Source organism: Pezoporus wallicus, unplaced genomic scaffold, assembly GCF_028554395.1.
Source record: "Pezoporus wallicus isolate ANWC-B61680 ecotype Strahan unplaced genomic scaffold, APGP_CSIRO_Pwel_v1 contig_4012, whole genome shotgun sequence".
Lineage (NCBI taxonomy): Eukaryota > Metazoa > Chordata > Aves > Psittaciformes > Psittacidae > Pezoporus > Pezoporus wallicus.
In genome coordinates this window covers 2,505,808-2,532,744 of record NW_026637828.1, presented here as the reverse complement: position 1 = coordinate 2,532,744, position 26,937 = coordinate 2,505,808, and the positions used below count along the sequence as shown (strand labels likewise).

Genomic DNA, 26,937 nt, shown 5'->3' with positions numbered 1-26,937 from the left:
AGTGGGATACAGGTGGGAATAGGAAAATACTACATCCAATTACCTCTAAGCCCCAGTAATACTCCTGGAGGCAGGATCTATGATAAATATTTAACTGTTTCAAAGAGATTCAGCTTAAGAGACATCAGCAAGGATAAAAGAGGTGAAGGAAGAAGAAAAGAAGATGGTTTATCACAGAATCCTAGAATCCCAGACTGGCTTGCGATTCTAAGGAAGGAACCTCAAAATTCATCCAGTTCCAACCCCCTGCCATAAGCAGGGACACCTTCCACTAGATGAGGTTGCTCCAAGCCCTGTCCAACCTGGCCTTGAACACTGCCAAGGTTCAAGCTTCTCTGGGCACCCTGTGCCAGTGCCTCAGCACCCTCACAGGGAAGAGCTTCTGCCTAAGAGCTCATCTCAATCTCCCCTCTGTCAGGTTAAAGCCATTCCCCCTTGTCCTGTCCCTACAGGCCCTTGTCCAAAGCCCCTCACCAGAAGGGTATTTTTTTAATAAGCAGCTCTTTTGAAAACAGACAAATATAGCACTATGAATCAGGTATGTTCGAAGGAAGACTGTCCTGCGGAAGGCAAACCCAAGGACAATCATTGGGAAGCCTGGTGGGATTGAGAGGAAGGAGGAGAACAGGAGTTGTGAGGGTGCACATTTTCCATTCTTGGATTTGAAAGCCTGCTCCCAAATTCAGTCCTTCCTACTGCACACAGCCCTTTGCCAGTGACTCCCTAGGTGGTTCTGAATCACATCTGCCTCATTTACTGACAAAAGCAACTTGTTATTACAGTCAGCCCAGCACAGCTCATCAAGCTGTGAAAGTGGGAGCTGTGTTCAGCGGTGTCTTGCGCATCAGCAACAATTGCTAAGTGCTGATTTGAGAACCATTGTACCAGGGGATGACAAATGCTGGGTAGGGAACATGACCTGATCCTCACGTCAGCAGGCTCAGCTTGTGACCCTGGCAGTTGTTGAGAGCCAAAATAACCTACCTGCATTTGCTTCCTTCCAGAGAGATGTCTACTAGGAAAAAAAACAAGAACTGCATCCAGTCCCCACACAGCTATCATTCTATTCTGCTCATGTTAAAATCAATCAAACCAGTGAGGTTATACATTATAAAAGCTTAGTTTGTCAATACTAAAATCAATCAAGCCAATAAGGTTAAAATAAGGTTATATATCATAACCTTAAAATGTATAATGATCTTACAATATACATAATGTTCTATTTACTAACAGATACAGAGCTGTAAGGTCAATGCCACCATCAGATCTCAGGCACGTATCAAAAGCAGAATATGAAGGAGCATTAGGGATGGAAAAGTAACTCATTCCACACATAGGAATGTCTGTCTTACTGAATTTGGCAACACATAAGCACTTGAGAGAGCCCAAGTGATGGGAATAATGCGTACCAGATGGACACTCAGCAGCAAAGAGGAAACCTACTGCTCCATGGCTAGGGGGAGATTTTGCTGTCATCCTGGAAAAGAAGCGGTGCTGGCTTGCACATCACATGCTGAAGTCACTGGGATATTTTGGGATTACTCAGATCTGCATTTTTTTAAGGTTTGCACATAATGCATATAAATCAATGCCCACTAAAGGCAGTAAAAGGACTCCAAATGATTTTATGTCCACAATCTTGAAAGAAAAAAGTAAGGTTGGAAAGTTAGAGAAGTTCTAAGTGGCCTGAACTGATAAGCTTGGAGAAGCAGAAAGGCACTGACTGACAACCAGGGAGGAGTTAGCACTTCCAGGAAAATAAGTAAACAGGTCCTAGAGATAGCAAGGGAATGAAGTCTGTGCAGGAGACATGGTGAAAATAACTGACATCATGATGCGTGAGTTGAGTGACAGATGAGCTAAATACCTGAAAAAGCAGCTCCCACAAGGAAGCCTGTCCAGGAGAGGTGCTGGGATTGGACACACCTTGAGCATGAAGAGCACCCATCTGCCAGAGACAGTGGACAGATGGAACCCCTCCTGGAGCCACCTGTGCAAACAGGAACGTGGCCAAAAGCCACTTCCTCACATACTTGTTAAGAAATCAGATTTCTGAGAGCTGGACACTCACAGTAATCCCATAGGGAGAGCTCTAGAGAACTTAAACTTCTCCTGCTGAAATATCTGTAAGGGAAAAGACTTTGGAATAAGACTCAGAAAAATAATTTTAGTGTATAGTTCAAATACAAGAGTAAGTGTATTGCAAGAATTGTGGTCCTTTCTACCCCCCCCCACTGCTGCTGAAGAGCAGCAATCCCTGAAACATGCAATCCTTAGAAGTTTCACCATGAAAAATAACAAAAGGAGCAATAATCGTGACCCACAGCTGAGCTGGACACATACACACTTGTGAAAGCACAACATGAATGAGAATTATCAGACCTATCTATGGCTTGTACAACTAAAAGGTTAAGACAAGCAGCTCATCATCAAGGGAAATGTGAGCTCTTCCCCCCCCAAAAAAAACAACAAAACAATAGCATAAGTAGGAAAAATAAATTGTTGCTGGAATTCTCTAATCAGAATAAAATCCCTCCCAGCCAAGAAGCTGGAGAAAGAACAAAGAGAGAACGTTCACAGCTGCTAGGAAGAAACTGATGGAAAGATCCACTTTTGCTCCCAGAAATGAAAAGAAAGTGGGCAGAGAAAGGATTAGGTTGTACAGCCACATGGCAGCACTCAACACTGGCTGCACTGTATTCCCAAGACACAGAAGCTCTTAAAACGGAGCTGACTTCAGATCAGTGGTCTGGTGCCCAGCCTCTCAAGTACACTATATGTTCTGTACTGACACTAAACAGATATATTGGAGTACTGCACCTTAAAAGAACCACTAGAAAAGCAGCCTAGTGTGAGTCAGACTTGCTCTTCATGAATTTATGCTGATGTGGAGGGATCTTACTGGGCAAGAGGAGCTATGGCTGAGAAAATCACAGAACACGGCAACTTTTCCTACTTCATCATCTGCACACCAGAGCTCTGAGACAGGGTTTCATGTGTTTGTACCCCAACTAGCTCATGCCTTTGGATTTCCCCATAAAATTCCTTTCCATGAGCACTTCTGCAGAGCTTATCAAGTTTGGTTTTTAAGCAGTTTATCTCAACCCAGGTTACAGTTTTCTTCCACCCTCCAAAATCCCCTATAGGAACAACTTGAGGACACTTCCTGTCGACTCCAGAATAAAAGTGTTCTGGCTCGATAAGCACCCAACCTGCAGCTGCAGATCTCTGGCCAAGCCCTAACTGTTACTTTAGGAGCTGAAGCGGCCCTGGTTAAACATCTAATTACTATTCACTGCACATGCAAAGCAGGGCTGTGTTTCTTTTCAGCAGCCCCAGCAGGCTTGATTTGAAGATTTCGCTGCTCTTGAGGAGATGTAATCTGCATGACTTCAGACAGGACTCTCTCTGAAACCCTTGGGGTTAAGGCATTGCCTCCTGACCACTACCCCAGAAAGCAAGAGCTGGTCAGTACCCCCAGCAGGTCAAAGAGAAATGGTTTTCGCCAGACTTACATCAGCCACAGGGATGAGAGTGTCAGCAAGGTGACCAATTCGGTTCTTTCTATACAGCCAGGAAATCAGTAGTATCCCCAGAGCCACATCAATCAGCAGAGAGACAAAGATGTTGGCTTTCCTGCATGCAGGGTGAAGAGAAAGGGTGTTAGAGAAAAAGGAAGGAGAGTGTTTCATGCTTCAGTGATAATCGTTGGGTTCACTTACACAGGATCTTTAACTTCCCAGGGACACCAGGAAAATTCACTGAATGGACACAGTATAGAGATCTTTTGACTTTCAGTGGTGTGCTGCTACTTCAGTGGCCAAGCATGGAGCCACTCAGGGTCTGCCACAAACCCTTTCTTAGTAAGGGCATCAAAGAGTGGGATTGAAGCTACAAAAAAGAATGTCACGCAAAGTGTGTATATACATACACATGGGGGGGATTTACCAATACTAGGGCCAACAGCACTTGGGAGTATCCACATGGAGATGCGGTGGCTTTCCAAGAGGTATACTTTAGTGGAATGACTAGTTCATGTAATAAATAGTGTTTCTAGGTACATGCATGGACCCAGGAGGGTTTCTGAACTGCCCCTTTGCTGCTAAGAGGTTCTGAATGAATTCCACGATGTGAATTATTCAGGAAATCAGCCTAAACAATCACAGTTACTTTTGGCCTTCAAATCTGCTGATCTATTTTAAGTGTTCCCTGGGAGTTTATTACTGCAGGATCAGAGAACCCCACAGAACAAGCCTCACTGTGTAATGGCTGTAGGGCATTCAGTATCTGCCTCAGATCTCTGCCTCTCCCTGTTTCACTTTCTGTGTTGTGTTTGCTGTTTCTGTTACACTGACTTTGCTACTGTGGTTGGAGTCTCTGCTATGCAGTTACTGCAAGAAAAATTCCCCAAAAGAGTGGGTGGAAGTGGGCAGCATTTAAACCTTCCTAATCTTATGGGAAGTGCCACTGATTGCAGTTTTTGGTTAACAGCAGCACATGTGAAAACACTGAGCCTGTGGGAGTACCCATAGCAAAGCACTACAAACGTGGTACAGAATAAGCTTTCTGTGGGCAATATCCTAGTTGCCTTTCCCAGGCTAGAGAAAAAGGCACATATCTGGTATAATTAATGTAAACAGAGTGTAAAGATCTGAAACTAGCAGGGACTAGAGCAAGGAAGGTAGCATGACCTGGTGCAGTGAGGACTCTGTAGTGATCTGTGGGCACAGGATCCATGGTTTGGGCTCCCCAGAGGGGACAGGGCTAGAGCAAAGATGCGCATGTCTTTCTGTATACTCCATACCTCATGAGTTGAGTCTGGGTTTGAGCCTTCTTGTTACTGCTGATGACCTGGAGGTGCTGGAGGCGATGTCCCAGCTGCTCACAAGTTGAGAGTTTGCTCCATAAGAAAGACAAAGGCCAAAACTTGAGCACCCTGCAGAAAGAGCATGGGAATGTGCTTGCTGTTGCCACACAGCAGACTGGCCAGCATGCAAACTCCATGCAATACATGCAGTGTGAAGTTAAGGTTGTGCAACCAGAGACAGTGTCAACATATTACCATTACAGAGTATTAGATGTTAACTGCTTTCTTAAAAGTTAACAGAATTAAGGCAGTTAATTCTTTCCAGACCAAGGCATCTAACGCAGACAACCCAATCTCTCATTTCCATTCTGTAAACCCACACACCTTGCTCTTCCAAGGAAGCCACAAGGCAATCCTGATTCCACCCTGTACTTTGGATACATTCCTGGGATCGCACACTGCTCTGAGTCTCCAGGAGACTGGAGTCAAGGCAGCTGCCTGTACAGCACAACCACCCAACAACACAGCGTAACTGCTGCACAAACCCCAATCTGGCGTGAGCTTGGTGTAACAAAAGCTGCCCTCCTCCTGCAGTTTCTGTTCGTTTCCCCTCCTCTTTTCTCTTTTTTCCACTTGATGCTTTTTTTCTTTATTACTTCCAAATTCCTTTCTCAGGGTCTTCACTTCTACCCTCTCTCCACTGCCTTGCCAGGGGTGACCAGCATTATGTATCTAACATAACATTTAGCACTTAATTAGGTTTCAAAGTTAACATCCACATTAGGCTTGTAGGGGAGGAAACATTCACATGGCTCTTATTATGACTCAGAAGAAAAGTACTAAATAACGCTCAATTATGTTGGGGAGTTACTTCTACTACCACACAACCTATAAAGAAAGGAATGATGGTGATTTGTGTAATGACACCTCTGGATCAGGCCGGTTAAGAGGGCACAGCAGTGGTAGAGCAACACAAAGCACCATGTTGTTTGTGGGGAATAAATATGGATGGGGATGTAATTTGGATCACTTCTTTCCTGTACCCAGTGGTTGTTTCACTATTTTCACAGTGTTCTACGGTTTCTTGTTAAGGGTCCAGGAATCTCTGCTCACTTTTAGTCACTTTCTTCATCTCTCTTACTACTTTGGTATATTCCAAATGCAGCTTACATTCATTCCAAATGCTAAAATTATTCCTCATATCCTGCTTTCCTTTGGAATTGTACAGGTGTTCGGGTCATGAGTGATGACCTAGCAAAAGGTGCATGCCTTCCCCAGATTTCACCTGGAGGACCAACCTGATGGCCAGCAGCACAGTGCCTTCAGGACTGGCCAGGGCAAGACTTAAGATGGGCAGACTGGGTCTCCAGCTGCTCTTTACACATTTATACACAAATCAAAAGGGTTTGGCTCATTCTAAACTGGAGTTGCTACCCCCGTCCTCCCCACATTCTCCTGAGCCCTTTCAACTGTTCTTCATGCAAAGTTTTTGTCAGCATAAAACCAACCAGAAGTGCCCCCTTTGCCCTCCCCATTCAGGTTCCAGACACATTGGTTCTGAAATACACGCAGTGTGCTCTCAATCATTCTGCTTAATTTGAGACCTCCAAGTTACCCAGCTCTTCATTACAGCCTCCCACCTTAGAGAAAAATGAATGCACTGCTCTTCAGCTGCCTGTCAGGAGACGATATCTAAAGTGGCGGAGGAAGGAGCGCGGAGTGGGGGAGGGAGGCACAGGGAGAATGCACTGGCCACTGATCTCACAGACCTGGGGTCGCAGATCCACCAAGACATGAGTGCAGGTAAGTCTTCTCTTCTTATTATGTCCTAGCCCAGTGGTTACAGATTCTGGTGTGGCAAATCTTTGCTAGAGCAAAGAATTGCACTTGAAATGCAAAGAAGGGGAAAGGAGAAATGCTCTACCTGGGAGGTTATTTCCAGATGGCTGAAGGTGAAACATGACTGCTCAAACCAGCAGCTGTCAGACCACCTCAGTTCAAGTAGAAAGCAACGGCTCTGGGGCCCTGTGCTAAACGCTCACTGGGCTGAGAGCCTCCCCATCCTCTCCCATCAACGTGTGTCTCACCACCCATTGCTGCTCCACAGCTCTCCAAGACAGAGGCAGCCAGATGTGGGTAACCCACCGAGTAGACTCCCTGCCCGAATGAAATGGCAGGCTGCTGCTCTCTTCTGCCCGAAGAATGTCTTGTGCAAGCAAGAATGATTTCCAAAGCAGCCTCATCCCCAGCAGCACTCAGTGACATGTACACACACTGCAGCCTGCCAAGGGTGAACACAGCTCCTAGATGGAACAGGACAGGCCCACAGACACAGCAGAGGTCTGTGCTCGTCTGTACTGTGATTGACTCTTCTCACTTAACATCAGGACAACCTCTATTCCACTTATGCACTCTTTGGAAAGTAAACACACACATGTACTTATTTAAATAAATACAGAATCACAGAATCCCAGGCTGGTTTGGGTTGGAAGGGACCTTAAAGCTCATCCAGTCACAACCCCCTACCATGGGACACCTTCCACTAAGTCAGGTTGCCCCAAGTCCAACCTGGCCTTGAACACTGCCAGGGATGGGGCAGCCACAGCTTCTCTGGGCACCCTGTGCCAGTGCCTCAGCACCCTCACAGGGAAGAACTTCTGCCTAAGAGCTCATCTCAGTCTCTCCTCTGTCAGGTTAAAGGCATTCCCCCTTGGCCTGTCCCTACAGACCCTTGCCCAAAGCCCCTCTCCAGCTTTCTTGTAGCCCCTTTAGGCACTGGCAACTGCTCTAAGGTGTTCCCAGAGCCTTCTCTTCTCCAGGCTGAACAACCCCAATACATATATGTAAATATATAAATATATATATATATATAAAATAACCCAAATATACAAACATACCGCAAAAAGCTCAGCATAACAGTTGCAAGATGTGCTACAGTAGCTCTCATATCTAGGGGTACTGAGGAAGAAAACCAAAAATATTTCTTGCATGGTCACTTCCCCCTGTGCACACTGACAGTGTGCTGCCAGAAATTCTCCCACTTGTTTACCATGCAGGATACAGAATGGCTTGTATGACTATGTACTTTCAGAAGTACAATGGAAAACCAACCACATAAAACCCAAACAAACAAACAACCAACTCCAAAACAGTGACACTGTATTGCTGCATTATATAGGCAACAGAAGATCTTTGGAGTATTTCCAGATATACGGAATTTTAGCAATAAATTAACACAGCCTGAAGGAGTAAATCTTGATTTTCCAATTCGCTTTGTGTTCCAAGAGTGAGTGGATTTTTCAGCTATCAGATGAAAAGCAATCTTTCCAAATCTGAATCACATGCACATATAAAACCTCCATTGATCACAACTCCTGGCTGTCTTTCTGCTCCTTGCAGGAGCAGTGCCTGCTTTCCAGATGAGGAACTGGAGATTAGGGTGTTGGTAAATGGTTTTCTTTTTTACAATGAGCACACAGAGTTTATTGCCTCAATACTAAATCATCATGATGTCCCCAACAGCACACTAGAGACCTGCACTGGTAATGGAAACCCTGCACAGGAGTCCCTTTGAAGAGAGCCTTGCAGTGGCCACCCCTTAGCACAAGGTGGTGCCGGAGAAATGCCTTACTTCGAGATGTACAGGACTTGAGAGCACTGGGTCAGCTTGGACGGATGTGAGTACTTGCTTTTGGAGATTCCTAATGCTGCTGCCCTGCTTCCCCAGCGCAAATACTCAACAGTGGCATATCCAAAAAGTCCCAAGCCTCTGCAGCATGAGAGGACATCACTCATCTCTTTCTTTAGCTTTTCATAGCTTTTCAAAGATTAATATCCCTTAATATCACAAAAACCTGGGAGAGAAAGATGATCTGTGACCAGAAGTTCTGTGACCAGAAGCAAAAAACTGGTAGAACTTACTTTACAGGATGTCCTGTTCCGGCACAGGGAGAAGGGGATTTGAAAGACTCTTGAATGTAACATCTCGAACCCTCTCTGCCTTGTATTTGTTGGCACAAAGGAGGTTGTACCCCACATCACATGCTGAATTGAACCAAATTACATTAAATTACTTGAGAAGGTCAAGCAGGAGGCACAAAGCCAGGTGCTAATCTCTGTTCTCCAAGACTTATGTTTTAAAACACCTGTAAGGTTAAGTAAATGTTGGCATATTCTGAAGTCAGAATAGCTCCCAATAACCTAGGTAGCAGCTGTCTGTGCCCAACCTGCCAGACTGAGCTTGAGCTTCCAAGATATGCTCAGACTGTGGCCTTCTGGAGACCTGTGAGGTTTGGGCTTAACCTCACTCTAAGCCTGGTCTGAGTCCTGACACTGATTGAGGTGGGAAAGCCTGATCTCGAGACTAAGTGCCTATGCACTAAAGGATCATCCCGTTTGTTGGTAGTCACACACAGCCCACAGACAGCCAGAAAAAGAACCTTCAGAGCTCTCCACAAAGTTCTGACATATCTACTGTTAACGACCATTAAAGCACAGTGTCTACTGAACAGTCCCAGGATCCAGTGGTCCCTGATCAGGTTTGGGTTTGACCCCAAATCTCTTCCAATGCAGTAAACCAAAAATGGGCAGGTTTCTCTTTGTGTCCCTAAATGCGTACCCCAATGTGTCAGAAAATCTTTGCTTATGAAGTGTTTCACTGTAATTTTTTCATGACAGTACCATACAACTGGAAACCTGTTAAAAGATTCCATTTCCATACCCTTAGGTTGTACTTGAGAAGATTTATCCATGAACACAGTAGTAGCTGTTATCCAAACGTCATATCCAAAGTGACCCCTTGCAGCTTGGAACCTCAACGCCGCTCTCTGGCACAACCTCTCTAGGCAGGCTGACCTTTATAATGAGGGGCTTCTACCCATAAAATCTGCTCGGAACTCCTCTTTAGTGCAAGCACTTGGCACATGTTACATCTGAAGCTTCTTATTCAGTTTCATGGCTGTGACTGGGATTTCACCAAGGATTCTTGGAGACCAGTGCTCCCTGTAACCTGTTCTAAGGTGCTGAGGTTGCAACACCACTATCTGTCAGACAGATGATGGATTTAGACACACTATCTGCTGATGTTTCACAGCAGTGGAGGGTTCACAGCTGTGACTCCCTACTCCCTGTTTGCTATCAAGCCATTGAGGAGATCCCCATGTCATTCTGCCAGCCATGGAATAGCTGGAAAACCAAGGTTTCAGCTGCAATGAAACTGAAATGGGGCTGAGCTACCCCTGCTGCAAATGGGGAAAAGATCAGTGCCTCCCCAGAAAGCCTCGCAGCTCCTTGAAGAGCTCTACCACATTTGAAGAAGCTTCTCCAGACAAGGCCAAGTGCAAGGTTCTGCCCCTGGTTTGGAGCAATTCCAAACACAAATACAGTCTCGGGGAGACTGGATTGAGCAGCTCTGAGGAGAAGGGCTTCTCACTACCAGAGAGGAGACTGAGATGAGCTCTTAGCCACAAGTTCTTCCCTGTGAGGCTGCTGAGGCACTGGCACAGGGTGCCCAGAGAAGCTGCGGCTGCCCCATCCCTGGCAGTGCTCAAGGCCAGGTTGGATGGGGCTTGGAGCAACCTGGTCTAGTGGAAGGTGTCCCTGCCCTTGGCAGGGGGTTGGAACTTGATGAGCTTTAAGGTCCCCTCCAACCCAAACCAGTCTATTATTTAACATTTAGTAGCAGCTCTGTGGCAGCCTGTGTCCAACAGAACAATTTAGTACCAACTGTGTTTCTCACTAGAGTTGAGTAGGAGCCCTGCAAAAGCCTAAACATGAACCACATTTCCATTCAAAACGTAAGCTGGCAGATGCTGTACCACTTACCTGCTCCTGCAGATTCCAGAGACAAGTGAAAGCAGGAATGTCAGCAGCATGCAGGCAGGCACAGAGGCCTGCTTCATCAGCTCCACAATGATACTGGCTTCAGCGCCATCTGACTGCCAGTGGGTCAGCTTGATGGGCCCATCGTCATACCTGTCTGTCATGAAGAGTATCTTACTCTTTGCAACTGTGTGGAAGATGGCAGAGAGCTTTGAAGCATCATCTGTCTCGTGGTCAGTGGAGGTAGCTGTGTCCAAAGATGGATGCAGATGGGAAAGCATGACTTTGCGCTGGTCATAGTATATTAAGATGACTTCTTCCTCCTTAGGGTTGTTAGAGTGTTTCTGAAAAGTAGAACAGCTCCAGAATTTGCTGTCTCCCTCTTTGCTTATCTGAATCCATGGCTCATGGGAGAATATTGTCCCAAGGTCTTCCAAGAACTTACTGAGATTCTCTTCTTTCTCCTGCTTGCTGTTGCTCCAGGAGCCGAGCACAGAAACACTGACTTTAGTCACTTGCTGGACTTCACTGAGATACTGCTTCACCTGGAAAGGAATGAAAGGGAAATGCACCACGGCAAGGATGACAGCAGAGCTCTGCTCTGAGAGCCAGCGGCCGACCAAGATGCCACTTTCTGCTGAGGAGCAGCATGACGGGAAGAAGACCTTAAGTACCATGGCAGTGATGCTGGAAGAACGGAACACCTGGCAAGAAACACAGACATAAAGCTTGAGAATGGTGATTAAATACAAGGAAAATGGGAGCTGACTAGAGGACTCAGGGGAGCAACCAAGTTCTAAAACACTAAGTCCAACCACCTGCACAATGACACTGGTGACAGCCAACAGATAGACATGTCAGAGAAGCATTTAGGAAGTTCTTGATAATCTGCATTCTTTGAAGTGAGGGGTGGTGAGCCTGGAGTTTCTCAGCAAAGCCCTTCCCTGAGTCCTGGAGCAGTCCTTCACCACTGTACACTGATAAGCACAGCCCATCGGAGCAGCCAAGATCAGAATCCCATCCAGGCTCAGATCTTGGATCTGAGACTGCATGTGCTTGAGCACTTCCTAGAGCAGGGACTACATTGTAGTGCACCATGATGCCTCAGGAATATTTCCTCCTACGACTGACAATCAAATACTGGGTTATGCTATAAAGTCAGATAATTTCAGAGCCTCCTGTGTACTCTTGCCACAAACTCACTGAACAACCTTGGGCAGATCACTCATCTCATCTCATCTCATCTCATCTCATCTCACTTCCCCCATTTGGAAACAGAAATAATTTTGTCACAAGGGACTATAGTGATTAACTGATTGAAGTTTATGTAGCTCTTTTAATTCATTAGATACAAGACCCTAAAAAAGGAGAAGAATCTGTGCTTTATCAGTGCTCTTTATCTACAATATTTTCCTTTGTGTCATTAAAACACATCTCAATGGCTTTATAAGATTTAGAAAAAGGAGCTTTGAGGCAGTTGACAATGTCTCTTTAAATAAGGTGGAGGTTTCTAACAGGAATATAATCGCTGTAAGGAGGGCGCTGGCGCAGAACAGTCGGAATCCAATGCCCATTGTCCTTTCCTGTCCTTCAGAGCTTTGTTAGAGCTGTGAAAACTCTGCAGGCCCCCGGGCTGGCTCCTCTACGAGGGATCAGTCAATTGGAAAGAGCAGCACAGAGGGTATTTACACCGCACACAGAGGATGCATAATGTGAAGGTCCCTGGTGGGTTTGGGTTTCTCTTTTTAATACAGGACAATTGATCCAGTAAGTCTCAGCACCTGGCAATTTGCTCCATGTGGAGGAGGCAATGGGGAAGTAGCAAAGGAGAGTGATGAACCTGCTCCTAGCTCCACAGTCCTGTGAAGCACAGCAGTAGAAAATGTCTGCTCACGGATGGGTTGTCAGCCCCTCCAGGCAGCAAGGTGAAGCTTCCTTGGTGCACAGCTCACTCCTCCCAGGGAAAAAGCACCACAGTTGCAGTATCTGCCAGTAGCAGTAGTTTGGATTTTTTTCCTGGGATTGAATTTTCCCTTTTCATAGAATCCCAGACTGGTTTGCATTGGAGGGGACCTTACAGCTCATTCAGTTCCAACCCCCTGCCACAGGCACGGACACCTTCCACTAGACCAGGTCTTTCACCATCCCCATAGTGAAGTTTTTTCATTCTTTTCCCCTAAGACCCACAGACACACTCTCAGGAAAAAAGAAATAAATTATATGAATACAGGGGCTCTGAAAGGTGAAATGTGACATGTTCATGCACACATATGCTCAGAAATTATTTAAAATACTATGTTCAGCTAGAGTGATAACATTCTAGCTATATTGCAGTACCAAAACCTTACAAGTTTACCAATAACTAAATATTCCAGAAACTGAAATTGAGCTCAGTATTTTAAAGAACCTAGGGAAAAATTAGGAAAATAAGTTCTTGAATGAGTTTTTCAGTATTTCTATTTTAATTACCAAACCTATGACCAGTAATATTGGACAGTTGATTTTTTTATGCTTCTTTTTCCTCAAGAGATGTCACAGCTTGAGATTGTTATACAAGAAACTTCCAGTGTCTCTGCACAGCTGACCTTCTTAAAGGCCTGTCCATCCATAAGACATACCAGAGAAGAATTATCAACTGACTGAATTCAAACATTTATTTTTCACTGAGGTTTTTGTTTTATAGATAGCCATGGATATCTGGGAAAACTTCTCACTAAGGACAAACACTTCTCCTCTGTATCTTGTCTAGTTTGTGAGTTTTTTTTCTTCCACCTTCCCCAACCTTTTAATTAACTTAGTTTTATGCTACTTTGGCTATGGCTCAGGTCAAATAATACTCAAGCACATCATCTTTGGCTGCTGTGGACATTATGGGCAGAAGAGAAGAATCTTGATACAATTTTCAGGCTGCACTAAACACCTTGATAGTTGCAAACCAGCTGATCAACTATTCATATGTTAACGTGGCATAAGGCAGTAACAGGGGAGTTCAGGTGGCAAGGCTGGTATTCCCAAATCCACAGCTGGTCGTCCAGCCTACCTTATCTATTTCAACAGACTGTTTGAAATTCAAAGTTGACATTTTAAATGTCAGCACAGTCAATTGTTACACTGCTGCTTTTAAAAGAAATATCATAGAATCACAGACTGGTTTGGGTTGGATCTTTAAGATCACCCAGTTCCAACCCCTGCTATGGGCTGGGACACAATATCCTACACCAATATGCTTAGTCCCTCCTCATAAGGTGCCTAAAATCTTCCAGATCATCCCATTTCTGCTGGAAACCCCCACCTCTTCCCAAGATGCCACAGAGCATCAATGCAACAATCACGGGCACAGCAAAACCAACAACGGATACCACCTAGAATGCATTTATCAAAGAATCCCAGACTGGTTTGGGCTGGAAGGGACCATAAAGCTCCTCCAGTTCCACCCCCCTGCCATAGGCAGGGACGCCTTTCACTAGAGCAGGTTGCTCCAAGTCCCGTCCAACCTGGCCTTGAACACTGCCAAAGATGGGGCATTTAATTTGCTGGTTTATGAACAAACTGAAGAAAGGACCCAGGACTGATTCACTCCAGTTTTTTAGGCAGAGATGCAAAGACAAACAGCTGGATGTGCCCTGTTCTCCTCACACGGGCTGCTGTGTCACTGTCACCATGCCAAGGGCTGCTGGCCCTTTGACTGACCCATGCCTGAGCACAGAATCATAGAATCAACTAGATTGGAAAAGACCCTGAAGATCATCAAGCATCGTGAGGTCTCCCACAGGGTTCAGGCCATCAGGCCAGGAGATACTGAAGGCAGCAGCAAGCTGGTCTTGGCTGCCCCAGGGGTGCAGGAGCAGGACTATATGCCCACAAACCTCACCAGTTTCGGGCTCATCCATCTTTCTGTGGGTTTCACACGCGCTCTTAGGGCAGGCTGAGCTGACAGACAACAGCACCGCCGTGCCTCCCCCCGACACCCTCCTCCCAGCCTAGGGCACGCTGAGCCACCACCCCCCCCGGCCCTGGGCTGCCCCCGAGGCCTGCGGGACCGCGACCTGCCGCCCGGCCCAGCCCCGGGCCGCAGCAGCCGGTAAGGGCGGGCACCGCAGGCCTCGGCTGGAGGGGAGCCCCAGGCCGGCAGAGCCCCACTCCCCGCACCGGCCGCGCGCCTACCACCCGCTCCGCCGCGCCCGCCGCTTCCGGGGCCGGGCTGTGCACTGCGGCGGGGCCGCCCGGCGCCGGGGTCCGGGTTGTCGCGTTCCGCCCCGTGCCTCGGTCCCGGCCCTCCCTGCCGTTTCCCCCGCGTTTGCAGGCACCGCGGCGCGGCTCTGCCCCGGCTCACCCGGCAGCGCCGATCACCGCAGCTCTCCCCACGGCTTCCCGCGGCGCCGAAAGAGGCGCGAGGCCGCGGCTGAGCCGGCCGATAAGGAGTGCCCGGCCCTTGGGCAGACGCGCCGTCACCCGGGCCTGCGTGCGGCATGGGCTCGCCTTCCCTCACGGAACCTGTTGTACCCCGTTCCCCAAGCCTGGGGACTTGACATCCCTCATGGGACCTCATCGTCCCCCATCCCGAAAGGCTGGGGACTCGCCTTCCTTATGGGACCGCGTTGTCTCTGATCCCCAGAGGCTGGGGACTCGCCTTCTCTTGTGGAACCTCGTTGTCCTACATTTCCAAAGGCCAGGGGCTCGCCTTTCTTCACAGGACCCCATTGTCCCCCAGTCACCGAAGGCTGGGAACTCACCCATGGGTGCTGGTGCCCAGAAGGTTCCCTCCCGTCACCCTCAGTGAGAGGGTGTCGGGAGGGTGGCAGGAGATCAGGGGGATGCTGGGCAATTTCAGGGGGTCCTGCATTGAAGGGGGCAGGTGGTGTGGAGATGGGGGGTGCAGACCCTACGGGGCAGGCTAGAGAAAAGGTTTGGGGTTTTTTCTTGTTGGGTGCCACAGAACTGGAAATAAGGCAGGGGAGGATGGGTTTTCTGGGAGCTCATGTGAAGGGAGGGGATCTAGATCTCCAGCCTGGTTTGGGTTGAAAGGAACCTTAAAGCTCATTCAGTTCCAAGCCCCTGCCATGGGCAGGGACACCTTCCACTAGACCAGGTTGCTCCACGCCCCGTCCAACCTGGCCTTGAGCACTGCCAGGGATGGGGCAGCCACAGCTTCTCTGGGCACCCTGTGCCAGAGCCTCAGCACCTGGTGGTGCAGGCTTATCCCTCTTCTGCAAACAAGAGACACCCTCCCTGCTGCTGGGCTCGCTCTGCAGAGGGAAGGTATGGGAGCGCACTACAGGGTCCTTTGTCCTTAGCACCAGACAATGTGTTCTTTTGCTCCAGGGACAGGCAGGAGAAGGCATCCTTCATGGGATTCATGATGGTGACTGGACCCTGGTCTCAGACACAGGTAAAGGCCGTGGTGTTGTGCAGCACCATGTGCGTGTCAAGGGCTGGAGAAGGGATGAGGAAAATGCCCTTCCCTCCATCACCACACCCTGCCAGAGTGGCCCTGGCCCCTGCTGATAAAGGCTCCCTGAGCCCTCCTCCAGGGTCAGAACAGGACCGCAGGGCAGGCTCAGCCGGAGGACCTGGACTGGTGTGAGCAACCCTTCATGCTCAAATCCCATTTACTCCATGTAGAAGTGGTTGCTTCCCTGTAGAGGTGGAACACAGAATGAGTTACCTTCATCTTACCCTTCTCCCGAAGTCTGCTGAAAACCTGGTGTGCCTGATAGGCCATGAGGTGCCAACTCCAGCCTGACCTTACCCCTCAACTCATACTCTGGCATCAGGAAGGTGGAATCATGGCCATATAAAACCAGTGTGCAGGGAAGAGAAACAGTTATATTAGCTTTGCAAAACCACACAAGGGCATGGTGCTAACAAGTTTGCCAAGGCACCAACTCTTGGCCAATTATGAGTCCTGCTCAAGTCCTCCTCGAGGTATGCTGGTGGGTCCAAGAAACTCAGCCGGTCTAGTCCTTGCTTCTGCCATCTGGAGAAGCTGGAGGGCGATAAGGCAGTCAAGTAGATGCACTATTCCTGGAGACATTGAAGGCCAGGCTGGATGTGACTCTGGGCAACCTGGTCTAGTTGAGATGTCCTTACTTATTGCAGGGGGTTGGATTAGATGAGCTTTGAAGGTCCCTTCCAACCCCAACCATTCTATGATTCTGTAAGAACAGGGATAATGCCCAGCTGTGGGAGCAGTGGACCCACTCACTCACTGCCCAACAGCAGATCTAAAGCTCAGCACCTGAGTGTTAGGATGGGGTCACCACATGCTGCCCCAGGGTTGGTGGGCCTGTACAGGGGCCTCACGCAGTACTTAAAGACTTTGACACAGTTCTCCCCTGCGTCTGCCACGAGGAGGTGACCAGAGGAAGAGCAAGCAACACCAGCTGGCCTCCGCAGCCTTGTGGACACCAGGCAGACAGGAGCTCCGTGTTCTGGGAACAAGTGGACTGTCCGGAGCTGCTCATCTGCCACTAGGATGCTGCCAGCCACATCAATGCAAACCCCGGCTGGGTTACCAAACCGGTGTCCGTATTTGCTGCTGAGGGAGAAGAGGAGCTTGCAGCTGCTGGTGAAGACCTTGACATCTCCACACTCCTCACTGACCACAAATCCTCCACTGGGTGCTGGACTGATGTAGCGAGGTCCTTGCAGATTGGACACCAAGTGGACGTTGAGTGTCTTGAAGGCATGGTCCAGAGCAAAGCTGTGGACTTGGCCTTGTGCATAGTCTGCTACCAAGATCCTGCCCATGGAGTCTACTGCAATACCCCTGGGGGAGCCAACCTTTCTGATCTTTATCCATTCCCCCTTGGAGCGGCTGGTGTGAGGGTTGAAGACCCAGATGGCTCCATTCATCATGTCAGCCACAGCCACCCTTCCTGTGCGAGTCACAGTCACATCTTCTGGCAAGAAAGTGCCACTTTCCTTCCCCATTTGTTGGCAAGGCAGGGACTGAAGTGTTTGGCCTGTGCTGCTGAGGACATGGACCCAGGGAGCACTCTCAGCTGTCACGTAGATGGAGCCATCCAAGGAGCAGTGGATTCCACATACTCCCCCATAACGACTGCCAGTTGGGTTGGGGATTTTCCGAACCAGGTTATCCTGGCAATAGTGGAGGAGGTTCTTAATGTTGTCCAGATCTCCACATAGGCTTTTGGCCTTATCCACCAGCTGGTGGATGTGGTGCTGTGTCACCATGCCCATGCCAATCTGGTTGCTCAGCAGTGGGCTGGCTGCCTGCAGTGTCGTGTTTGACTTTAGCTGCAGGGTATAGATGGTTTTCAGAAGCTTTTCCTTTTGCTGGCTGGTTTCCAGAGTGTTGTCCATGACAAATCCCTTGTCCCTGTTTGGGGGAAGCAGTAGGACCATTATTGTCCTGCCTGCTGCCATCTCTGGGGACATGCTCTGATCTCAGGTGCCTGCTGTCTTCCCAAGGTCAAGATGTTGGTGCTAGGCTGGATTCACTCTGATGCGACAGAGACCAGATCCTAGCCATAATAGCTAATGACGTGCTCAGGATATAAAGACAAATAGGGACCATGGCACAAAACTGACAAAGAGCCAGCAAGCTGGATCTGCAGCTGGAAGAACCAGCCAAAAAGGTCCACTGGCTTCAAGGACAGCTTGGCTGGTGCTAGATCTGGCTAGAGAATTTATGTGTAAAGGAAAGCCCTGTGTGAGCACACTGAATGGGATCCCTGCCTCTCCAGTTCCTGAGATTAGTGGCTTCTCTCAGGTCTTTTAACTTCTTAACCCTGTAAGACTTATCTCTCCAAACCATGTTCTGTCCATGCTAACACTTTAGACAATGAGGATGTCTCCACCCTGCGTGGGTCAGATGTGACGCTGTCCTGGGTTCAGCAGCAGCAGTCATTTTTCTCCTTCTTGGTAGCTAGTGCAGCACTGTGTTTTGACTTTCAGCCTGGGAACAGAGCTAATAACAATGGTGTTTTAGTCTGACCAAGGACTTTCTGAGCCTCATGCTCTGCCAGGGAGGAGGGGAAGCTGGGAAGAAGCAGACAGGACACCTGACCCAAACTGACCAAAGAGGTATTCCATACCACAGCACATCAGGCCCAGGATGTAACGGAGAGTTAGCTGGAAGGGCTGGGACTGCAGGGTTGGAGGAGGTATCGGTCGGAGCTTGATCGGGCTGGGGGCATGAGTTATCAGTCGGCTGGTGTGAGGTGTTGTGTTCTCTTCCCTTGTTATTTCCTTTATCATTGTTATTATTGGTGGTAGCAGTAGTGATCTGTGTTATACCTTAGTTACTGGACTGTTCTTATCTCAACCCGTGGGAGTTGCATTCTTTTCGATTCTCCTCTCTGTCCCTCCAGGAGTAGGGGAAGGGAAAGAAGGGGGGGAGTGAGTGAACGAGCTGCCTGAGTGGTTTTAAACCACGCCACTTGCCCAGCACGTGCCTTTGTAAGGGCAGTCCCTCCCCATCCAAATAAGCTTATTCCTGAGAAAGCCAACAACCTGTCAGGAAGAAGAAGGGAGGTGCTGCTCTGAAGGACACAGTCAACCTACGCAGTGTTTTCAGACGCGAGAGCCACCATGAGAATCACAGTTTCTCTTTTGCCCACTCTCCCTCTGTTTTAAAGCCATAAGGAATGTCCTTCAGAATACAGAGATGATAGCCTGGCTCTGCTGTGTGCTTTCCAGGGCTGGCTGGAGGTGGTAAGAGAAATGTTAACAGAAATGTGGCCTCTTTAAAGTTCCTGGAGAGGCAGAAATTACCTTTGCTTTAAATGTGATTATAATTAATATCACAATGGACACACTTGGCTGTTCTTAGTTTGCCACTGTTCCACCTTTATCATCCTGTGTCCCACGATTGCCTAGTATCATGTGCTCTGCACTGCCTGCAAAAGTAATGGTTCCCAAGCCTCAGCCGAAGGAAGCTAGGCTGAGGCATACTGGGTGCAAATTGTCACCATTGCTAAAAACAATCCTCTGAATACTTGCAGAGCTATCAAACACAAATATGTGATGATGGGGATGAGAGTGACTGAAGAGGAAATCCAATTTCTGCTGCATTCAGGGCCAGGGAACAGCTGTTCCCCCTTCTTCCCCAAAGTGGTTGTGCTCTGTGTCACCAGCAGTGGAGCCCTCCACCACCTCCATGACAGCTGGACAGAGTTCAAAATGCAATACACTGGATTTTACAGATGAGGAAACTGAGTCACCACAAGGGAGCTAACATGCCAGCCAGAAAGAGTGTCCACCTCCTGCTTCCTGGGTGCAGGGCACACAAAACTGCCCTCAGCCCTGTGATGGTGTGTCCTGAGCTAAACCTGACCCCAAATTCATGGGTCTAAGCCCAGAAAGAGGGCCTTGATGCTCTCCCCAGCACAGCTCAGGCCAATGACCACATGCGTGACCATGAGCCCAGCTCAATAGGTCTGTACCTCTCTGTCCTGATGTCCTGGGTGCTGTCCGTCCTCCCACCAGCTCCGTCCTGCTCCCCACTGGGCTCAGGGCTGAGGGATATTGTGTTGTTAGTGACGGACGATTGCCCTTGAGTCTGGGTAAACACAAAAGCTCCTTGTGCTGACAACCAGATGCAGCGAGACAAGGGCTGATCTGTGCCGCTTTTATTCCCTGCTGATCTCATGCCTAGAAAGAAAGTGCCTTTCCCCCAGTATCAGTCTGTCTCCCACCTTCCTGCTCCTGCCAGAGGGAGGAGAAGCCCCCAGGTGCCCATCTGCAGGGAAAGTTGGGGGTTTTACGTAGAGGCAAAGGGGCTGATTTGCTGCACCTCACCCTTAGTGTGAAACACTCCTGGTGTGGGACAGGGATACTCATACCTCGATTCAGGGCTCCTGCCTTGTCTCACTACTTCTTGGCTGCCTCCCTGTGTGCTGCCAGCCTGGTTGCATGCCTCAGTCTCCCCACTTGCAAAAAGGAGACTGGTGCATTTTGCCATGTGAAGCTTTGAGGGCCAGCAATGGAGAAGCTCTAGAAGAGACAGATCAGCTGGGGCTCCTGGGCACAGCCTTCTCTTCATCTCCACACTGCTAAACCCTGGCTCCCAAGCTGGGAAAGGCCATGTTTGGAGTTGATGGTGGTGTTTATCAGTTCAGCTCAAAGGAAGAGGGTGAGGAGTAAAAGCAAAGTCATCCAGGACCAGCCTGCCTGGGGCTGGTTGGATCCTGCCCTCCCTTCCTGGCAGTGCCTGCTGACAGTGCTCAATCCATCCTTGCTCACAGCAAGCACAAAGCAACACCTTAAACCTGGCCAAGGCATGAAGAAGTTTGTGTCTGTTCATTACTCAGATGGGCCAAAGGTAAATGAAGTTTGGATCAGACACTGCCCACCTATTGGGGTGCTTGGAGGGGCTGTGTGTGCTTGGCCCTTTGGATGAAGGAAGCGAGTTGGGGTCCGGCTGTCTGCAGGGGTGGGATCTGCCTCGGAAGCCCCAGGGCTGGGTGCTTCTCTCTCGGTGTGTTTAGGGTGCTCCTGGTCCCAGATCAGTGTATCCCCAAAGCTCATAGTGTCTGGGAGGCTGCTCCAGACCCATTACCAGCCAAACTGACAAAATTACCTTGACGTGACAAGCACGGGGCCGCTCCACCCCAGCCCCAGCAGGACGGAGGCAGCTTCAAAAACCATCTCCCAGGGCAACAGGCTCTGACCTTTTGTTTCGCTGTTGTGTGCTCCATCACCAGGATAAATAAACACAGCCTGGCCCTGGGGCTCCCGTTCACCTTTCCAGGACCGTGGCTCTGTCACAACCTGTTTGAAAGCCATCCCCAGTCCTCAGGAAATGCCTGTGTCATGGCATGGCCCAGGCACAGCCCATGCCCACGCCAGCGCCTGGTGCTGCAGGGTTAAAGGATCAGGGAATGGAGGTGAAGTAAGGGGAAAAGCGTTTGGGTCCAGTTCAGGCTTTCCTGGAGCATTTCACTTGTAGGCAGTAGTGGTGAACTTCTCCCCTCATGGCTTTTTCTCCCCTGGCCCAGGGACAGCAGCTCTTGCTTAAGGGTCTACAAGGCCCTGTGTCTCTACTGAGACAGACACAGCACCTGCCTGGCACTGTGCATGTGTGCAGGCAGCCAGTGGGACATCCCGTGGGACATCCCATGGGACAAGGTGATGCCATTGCTACCAAGTCACAGACTTGTGGGAAACAACCCAGACCCATTCATGGGGAATATTTCCCCATCTAGAGCACACCTCCATGGCTGTAGAGAGGGTCAGGGGGACACAGATGGCCACAGTGGTCAGTGGAGTGTTAGCGGTCATAGTGTGAAACCCTCCTGCAGCTCAGATCCAGGCTGGACTCTGGGGTACTCCAGCGCTCTGGGATGCTGTCAGCATGGGGAGATTTTTCTGAGGGCTCCGATTGTTTGCTGGGAGCAGAGGTGGGTGGCCATGGGGATGAAGCAGGGTGGCAGGTGGGTGTCCAACCACTGGGTGTCCTACTGTTGGGTGTCCAGCTGCGGGGTGTCTGTCTGTCTGGTGTCCGACTGTCGCGTGTCCGTCTGGCTGGCCACGGGCTTGTCATGTCTTTGAGCAGACACCAGGTGGCTCCGTCTGTCCGAACAACGGGGGGATGATTGTCACTAATTCCCAAATTGCAACGAACGAACTCTGTGTTTGTGTGTGTCTGTGTGTGTGTATCTGTGTATGTATGTGTATGTCTGTGCGTCTGTGGAACAGGAAGCAGTGTCCCAGGACTGTGCGAGCTGTTGGTGGGAAGCCAGAGGATCCACTGCTCAGCCATCCACAGAAACATGGTTTCCAGCCCAAGCTGATCCCTCATCCCTGCTGCACTCCCCCACTGTCCCCAGAGTGCCAGCACTGCCCCCCTGGGGACACACAGGGGCTTGGGGGCACACTGGGTAACAGTGCTTTTGGAGCCTGCTCCCCACGTGCAGGCTGGGACTGGGGCTTCCTAAGCCCAGTTACATGACAGTGAGAGCAGGAATTCAGCTCTTTTTCAGCCATCACAGAAATCCCCTCAGGAAGGAAAGTTTTAAATACTCTTGTCCCCAGAACTGCCCTGGCACTGTCTGTTAGGGGGTCATGGGCACCCCAGAACCCCTGCTGCCAGTTAGCTAGCCCATGGAGCTAACCCCAAGGCCAGGCTGGGCAAGGCTTGGAGCAACTTGGAGTGGAAGGTGTCCCTGCCTGTGTCAGGGAGTTGGAGCTGGATGAGCTGTAAGGTTCCTTCCAACCAAAACCAGCCTGAGATTTTATGATTCTATAGAGGTTTTCTAGGGTTTGATAAGGGCTGAGCTGACACCTCGACTTCTTCCTTGCTTGGTTCTTCCTCCACAGCTTCCCACTCCCACAAGGCTCACAAGAGGATTGGGAAGTTAATCCTCTTTGAGACATCAAGCTCCCTGTTGAGCAGGACTGGAAGGTCTAAAAGCTGTGAAGCACAGCAGGGCACTGGCATGGAGCCACTTTCCTGCTTGGAGCATTCCCATGGGTGAGCCTCAGCCAGCCCTGGTGGCAGTGTCCCCATTGCCACCCCTCTCCCCACCCGCCCCAGGCACCAGCCTGTCCCCAGGCCCATGGCAGTCATCCCACCAGCTGGCTCCCTCCATCCCACCCTGGCCTGGCTCCTGCAGCCTCTCCACACTGGTTCCAGGGAGGAAAGTGAAGTGTCCACATGTACTGGCACAGGAGAACATCACGAGGCCATATAGCACATGGGAGATGAACAGAAGCCTCATGGTGGTGGGGAAGGCTCTGGAGGTCCAAGGGCACGGCTGAACCCCAGCAGGGGGGTATTAACCAGTAATGGGTATTACTGGAGCAGATATTTGTGTGTAAACATTCTCTTATAAACTGTACTGGGCCATTTGATCCTCCAGGAAGGGTTGCTTCAGCTCTTGGTGAGGAATTTTGCAGGCTGCTGTGCTGGTGGGCACTATTAAGGAAGCAGCTGCCTTTTCTGCTCCCCCTTCCCACCCAAACCACAAACTGTTGACATCCTTGGTTACTCCTCACCTGAAATAAGGGAGGAAATAACAGTGGCTCGGGGGGTTTAAGCCTCTGCAGCTCTAGATCTGGGACAATGATGAGGGTGTTTTGGCTTTGCAGCGGCCGCTGCCCAGGATGGGGGAGCCAGGGCTGCCCAGCCACCATGCCTGGGTGTGCAGTGTTCCTGGCTCTTCAGGCAGCTTCTGCCTTGCAGGAACATCTCCTCCTTCCCTCCCAACCCTTTACCCCTGCACCGAAGGGTGCAGCAGTGGGGAGCTCCCAGCCCTGATGCCTCCCACATTGCCCTGGCACCAGCAAGTGCAGCCCACTTGCACCCACCCTCCAGGCAGGACTCAGCAAACAGCATCCTCAGCCTGTGGTGCCTGAGGGAAACCTCCTCCCTGCTCTGCTTGTCTGCCTTCGGGGAGCATCAACCTGCATGAGAGCCAGAGCTCTGTTCTCACCAGCCCCAGCTCTTTTAAGTACTTAAACCCTCAGTGCTTCCCTCTGTGGGTTTTTGATCCAATTCCAAAGCCAGAATGGTTCTGCCCAGGGCAAATACTCAGGGAAACAATCCATTTGGTTCATCCAAGAGCAGGGAAAGGAAACCTCCCATTGCAATAACAGATAGAGAGGAGGAAAACGCAGCAGGGAAATTGTGTAGGGTTTTTGTACTCTTGTTTTCCTCACTCAAAGCTGAGAAGATGGGATTGCTGCTCCTCCATGCTCGCTCACTCTGGCTGCACACCATGAGGGGATGAAGAATACATGGAGGACACAACGCTGCCTGAGTAGCTCTGGAGCTGCCATCCTGTGCACTCCCTGGGATGATGGGGACCCTCTGGGGGCAATTCCCAGTTTGTCTTCCCAGCTCCAGCCTGGTACCTCCGCCTACCCTTGGCTTGCAGTTAAAGAGCGTGCTGCAAAGCCAGTTCATTTCCTCCCTCCTGCCTGAGACAAGGCAACTCTGCTCCAGGTTCTCTTTGCAGCTTCACACGTCTGCTCAGGAATCTCCTGGCCGACCTTGGCCCTTCTTTAGTCCAACTTTGGTAAGTTTCCACTGCTGCCAGCTCTGGCCTACCCATGCTGGGGTAAGAGAAAACTGGTTGTGCTGGGCAGGAACCACTTCTGGTCCCCAGCTGGTTCCTCATGGTAGCTCCTTGTTACGAGTGACTGCCTGGCTCCCTGGCCCTGCCGCAGGTGGCTTGAGGATGCACCAACACATGGATAGGCAAGACACACAGTCAGGGCACATCAGCACTTGCATTCCCCATGTCATTTAGGACAAGAGGAAACTGCTTCAGGCTGTACCGGGGAGGTTTACAGTGGATATCAGGGACAATTCCTTCATCAAAAGGCTTGTCAGGTTTTGGACAGGCTGCCGAGGGCAGTGGTGGAGTCACCAACCCTGTAAGTGTTCACAAACCGTGTAGATGAGGCCCTCAGTGACATGGTTTAGTGGTGGCCTTGGAAGTCCTGGGGAACAGTTGGACTTGATGAGTTTATAGGTATTTTCCAACCTGGTAGATTCTATGATGTCAGCTATGGTCTCCAAATTTGTGTGGTCCCAAGTCCTCAGCCAAACTGCTGTGTGCAAGGGGTTAACTCACCCTGGCATCAAATGTGTCCCCGTTTCTTGGTGCCATAGTGAGCACCCTGCCAGTGTATGGCAGCACCCTCTTCCCCTGAACATGGGATTGGGTCTACCCCGTCTATTACTTGTGGGCAAATCAAGAGTGTTTGCAGTTCCATCCCTTGGGACCATGGTTTCCCCTGCCTGGCTGGGGTGCAGCGGAGGAGGCAACATCTCTCTGCAGCACAGGGGCTGTGGCTCTGCAGCAACTGTCCTGTTCCAGCACCGGATCCATCCCTGAAACTTGCTGCTGGCCTTTAGCCACCAAGCCAGGGATTCTGGGGGACACAGCATTTTTATGGGGTTTCTGGGATGCTCTTACTTCATGCTTGGGGCTGCCCTGCTCATGAGAAGCAGCCTGACGTGACATCCTTCACCACAACCTGTGGCCCCATCCCTGTGTCCCCAGGTGCCTGGGCTGTCCCTGTGCTGTCTCCCCTTGATGTTGACCCCAGCAGCACAGGGAGCTAAGCTCACAGCCACACCAGTGTGGCTGGAAAACAACAAACCCACCCTCAGTGTCCTCTGCTGTCAGCTTCCCTGGGGCCACGTCCTTGTGCCAAGGGGACAGGGAGAGCAACAAGGAACCTTGAAATTGTTCCTTCCACTGCCTTACCCAAGATAAGCCTTCCCTGAGGGTTTGTTTAGTAGGAAACTTGCCCTCCTCCCAATCCCTGAGCGTTCCTTTGCTCCTGAACCCGGAGGACAAGGAATACTTGAGCAGGAGCAGCTGTACCCACCTGGGGTTAGAAACCCATAAAAGTTTTGCAGCTCCATTGACCAGGAGCTGTGCTGGGGACCTGCTGTGACCCCACGTCCTCCAAGCCTGGGAGAAGGGGGGCTGCTGGCTCCATCAGGGCAGGGACTTGGCTGGATCCTCCAGCTGCCAATGGGAAGGGGCTTGGCTTGGCAGGGAAGTCGAGGGGACATGCAAATAGGGTGACTTTGGTCAACCATGGCCAAGAAAGATGTCTATCAGGTGGGTCTGCCATAAAGGGCAGGTAATGGCTCGCTATCAGATGCCCTAGGGTGACCAAATAGCCGTGTAATGGGCCCTGCACTGGAGTGGCCTGAGGGCCCTGGGGGTGCAGATTGCAGGCTGGATAAGCCACCCCGGTAGTTCAACTCCCATCCATTATTTAAATGCAAAGGTAAATGCTTCCATCTTTTCAACTGCAATTGTGCCACCAGCTCAGCCACCTCCTGAAGGTTCCACCCTGGTGGCCCACAGGCAGGAGTCACCTGGGCTGGGGACTGCCCTTGGCAGTCCATGGCAGGGCAGAGAGGAGGTGCCACCAGCACCCCAGGGACAGGATGCACAGGCAGGTGGCAGGGTGGCACGGGGAATGTGGAACTTGGCCTCACACCCCCTTTTCTGCTCTTCCCTCCACCAGGACGCAGGTGCTGCAGCCCCATGGAGTTGGATGCTTCTTGCCAAAGGAAAAGGCTGTGTGTGTATGCAGGGATTCTGCAGGAGGAATTAGGACACTCTTGGCTTTATGGGACTGCTGCAGTACCCACCAGAGCAGGCAGAGCTCCCTGAATAGCAGAAAAGAGCAGACAGCAGCAACTCCCACTCGGAGGTTTTTCTCTTTAATGGTTTGGTTTTTGTTTTGTACATTCGTAAAACTGTGAACAATAAATACTGTGTGATCAGCCCCCACCTTCAACTCACCCCCCGGCTTCCAGGAGTGACGTGGAGAGTGATGTGGGATGCTGGTGCTGGCTCCATTCATGGGAG

General features: G+C 50.1%; 2 protein-coding genes across 6 annotated transcripts in view; both read right to left on the bottom strand.

Moving 5' to 3' along the window:
* The window catches only part of PIGQ (phosphatidylinositol glycan anchor biosynthesis class Q), a 32,904-nt gene extending 17,919 nt beyond the window's left edge, over positions 1 to 14,985 (bottom strand). The window contains exons 1-5 of one of the 5 annotated variants that reach the window (XM_057408010.1): positions 14,792 to 14,831; positions 11,302 to 11,331; positions 10,631 to 11,172; positions 4,805 to 4,936; positions 3,516 to 3,636 (exon numbers count right to left, since the gene is read on the bottom strand). In XM_057408010.1, the coding sequence (XP_057263993.1) occupies positions 3,516 to 3,636; positions 4,805 to 4,936; positions 10,631 to 11,172; positions 11,302 to 11,304 (798 nt within the window). In that variant the 5' untranslated portion in view covers positions 11,305 to 11,331; positions 14,792 to 14,831. Of the gene's footprint in view, positions 1 to 3,515; positions 3,637 to 4,804; positions 4,937 to 10,630; positions 11,332 to 14,363; positions 14,391 to 14,791; positions 14,885 to 14,960 lie in introns of those variants that run through there. The other 4 variants (XM_057408008.1, XM_057408006.1, XM_057408009.1 and 1 more) reach the window with 4 other exon arrangements.
* Positions 14,986 to 16,573: 1,588 nt separating this feature from the next.
* Positions 16,574 to 17,806, bottom strand: NHLRC4 (NHL repeat containing 4). The gene has a single exon (XM_057408013.1). The coding sequence runs from the start codon at positions 17,558 to 17,560 to the stop codon at positions 16,859 to 16,861; it is 702 nt and encodes a 233-aa protein (XP_057263996.1). The 5' UTR covers positions 17,561 to 17,806; the 3' UTR covers positions 16,574 to 16,858.
* Between the last annotated feature and the right edge of the window lie 9,131 nt (positions 17,807 to 26,937).

Excerpts from the sequence above, each read along its gene's own strand:
- NHLRC4 (XM_057408013.1), bottom strand. The coding sequence starts at position 17,560 with ATGGGGAAGGAAAGTGGCACTTTCTTGCCAGAAGATGTGACTGTGACT.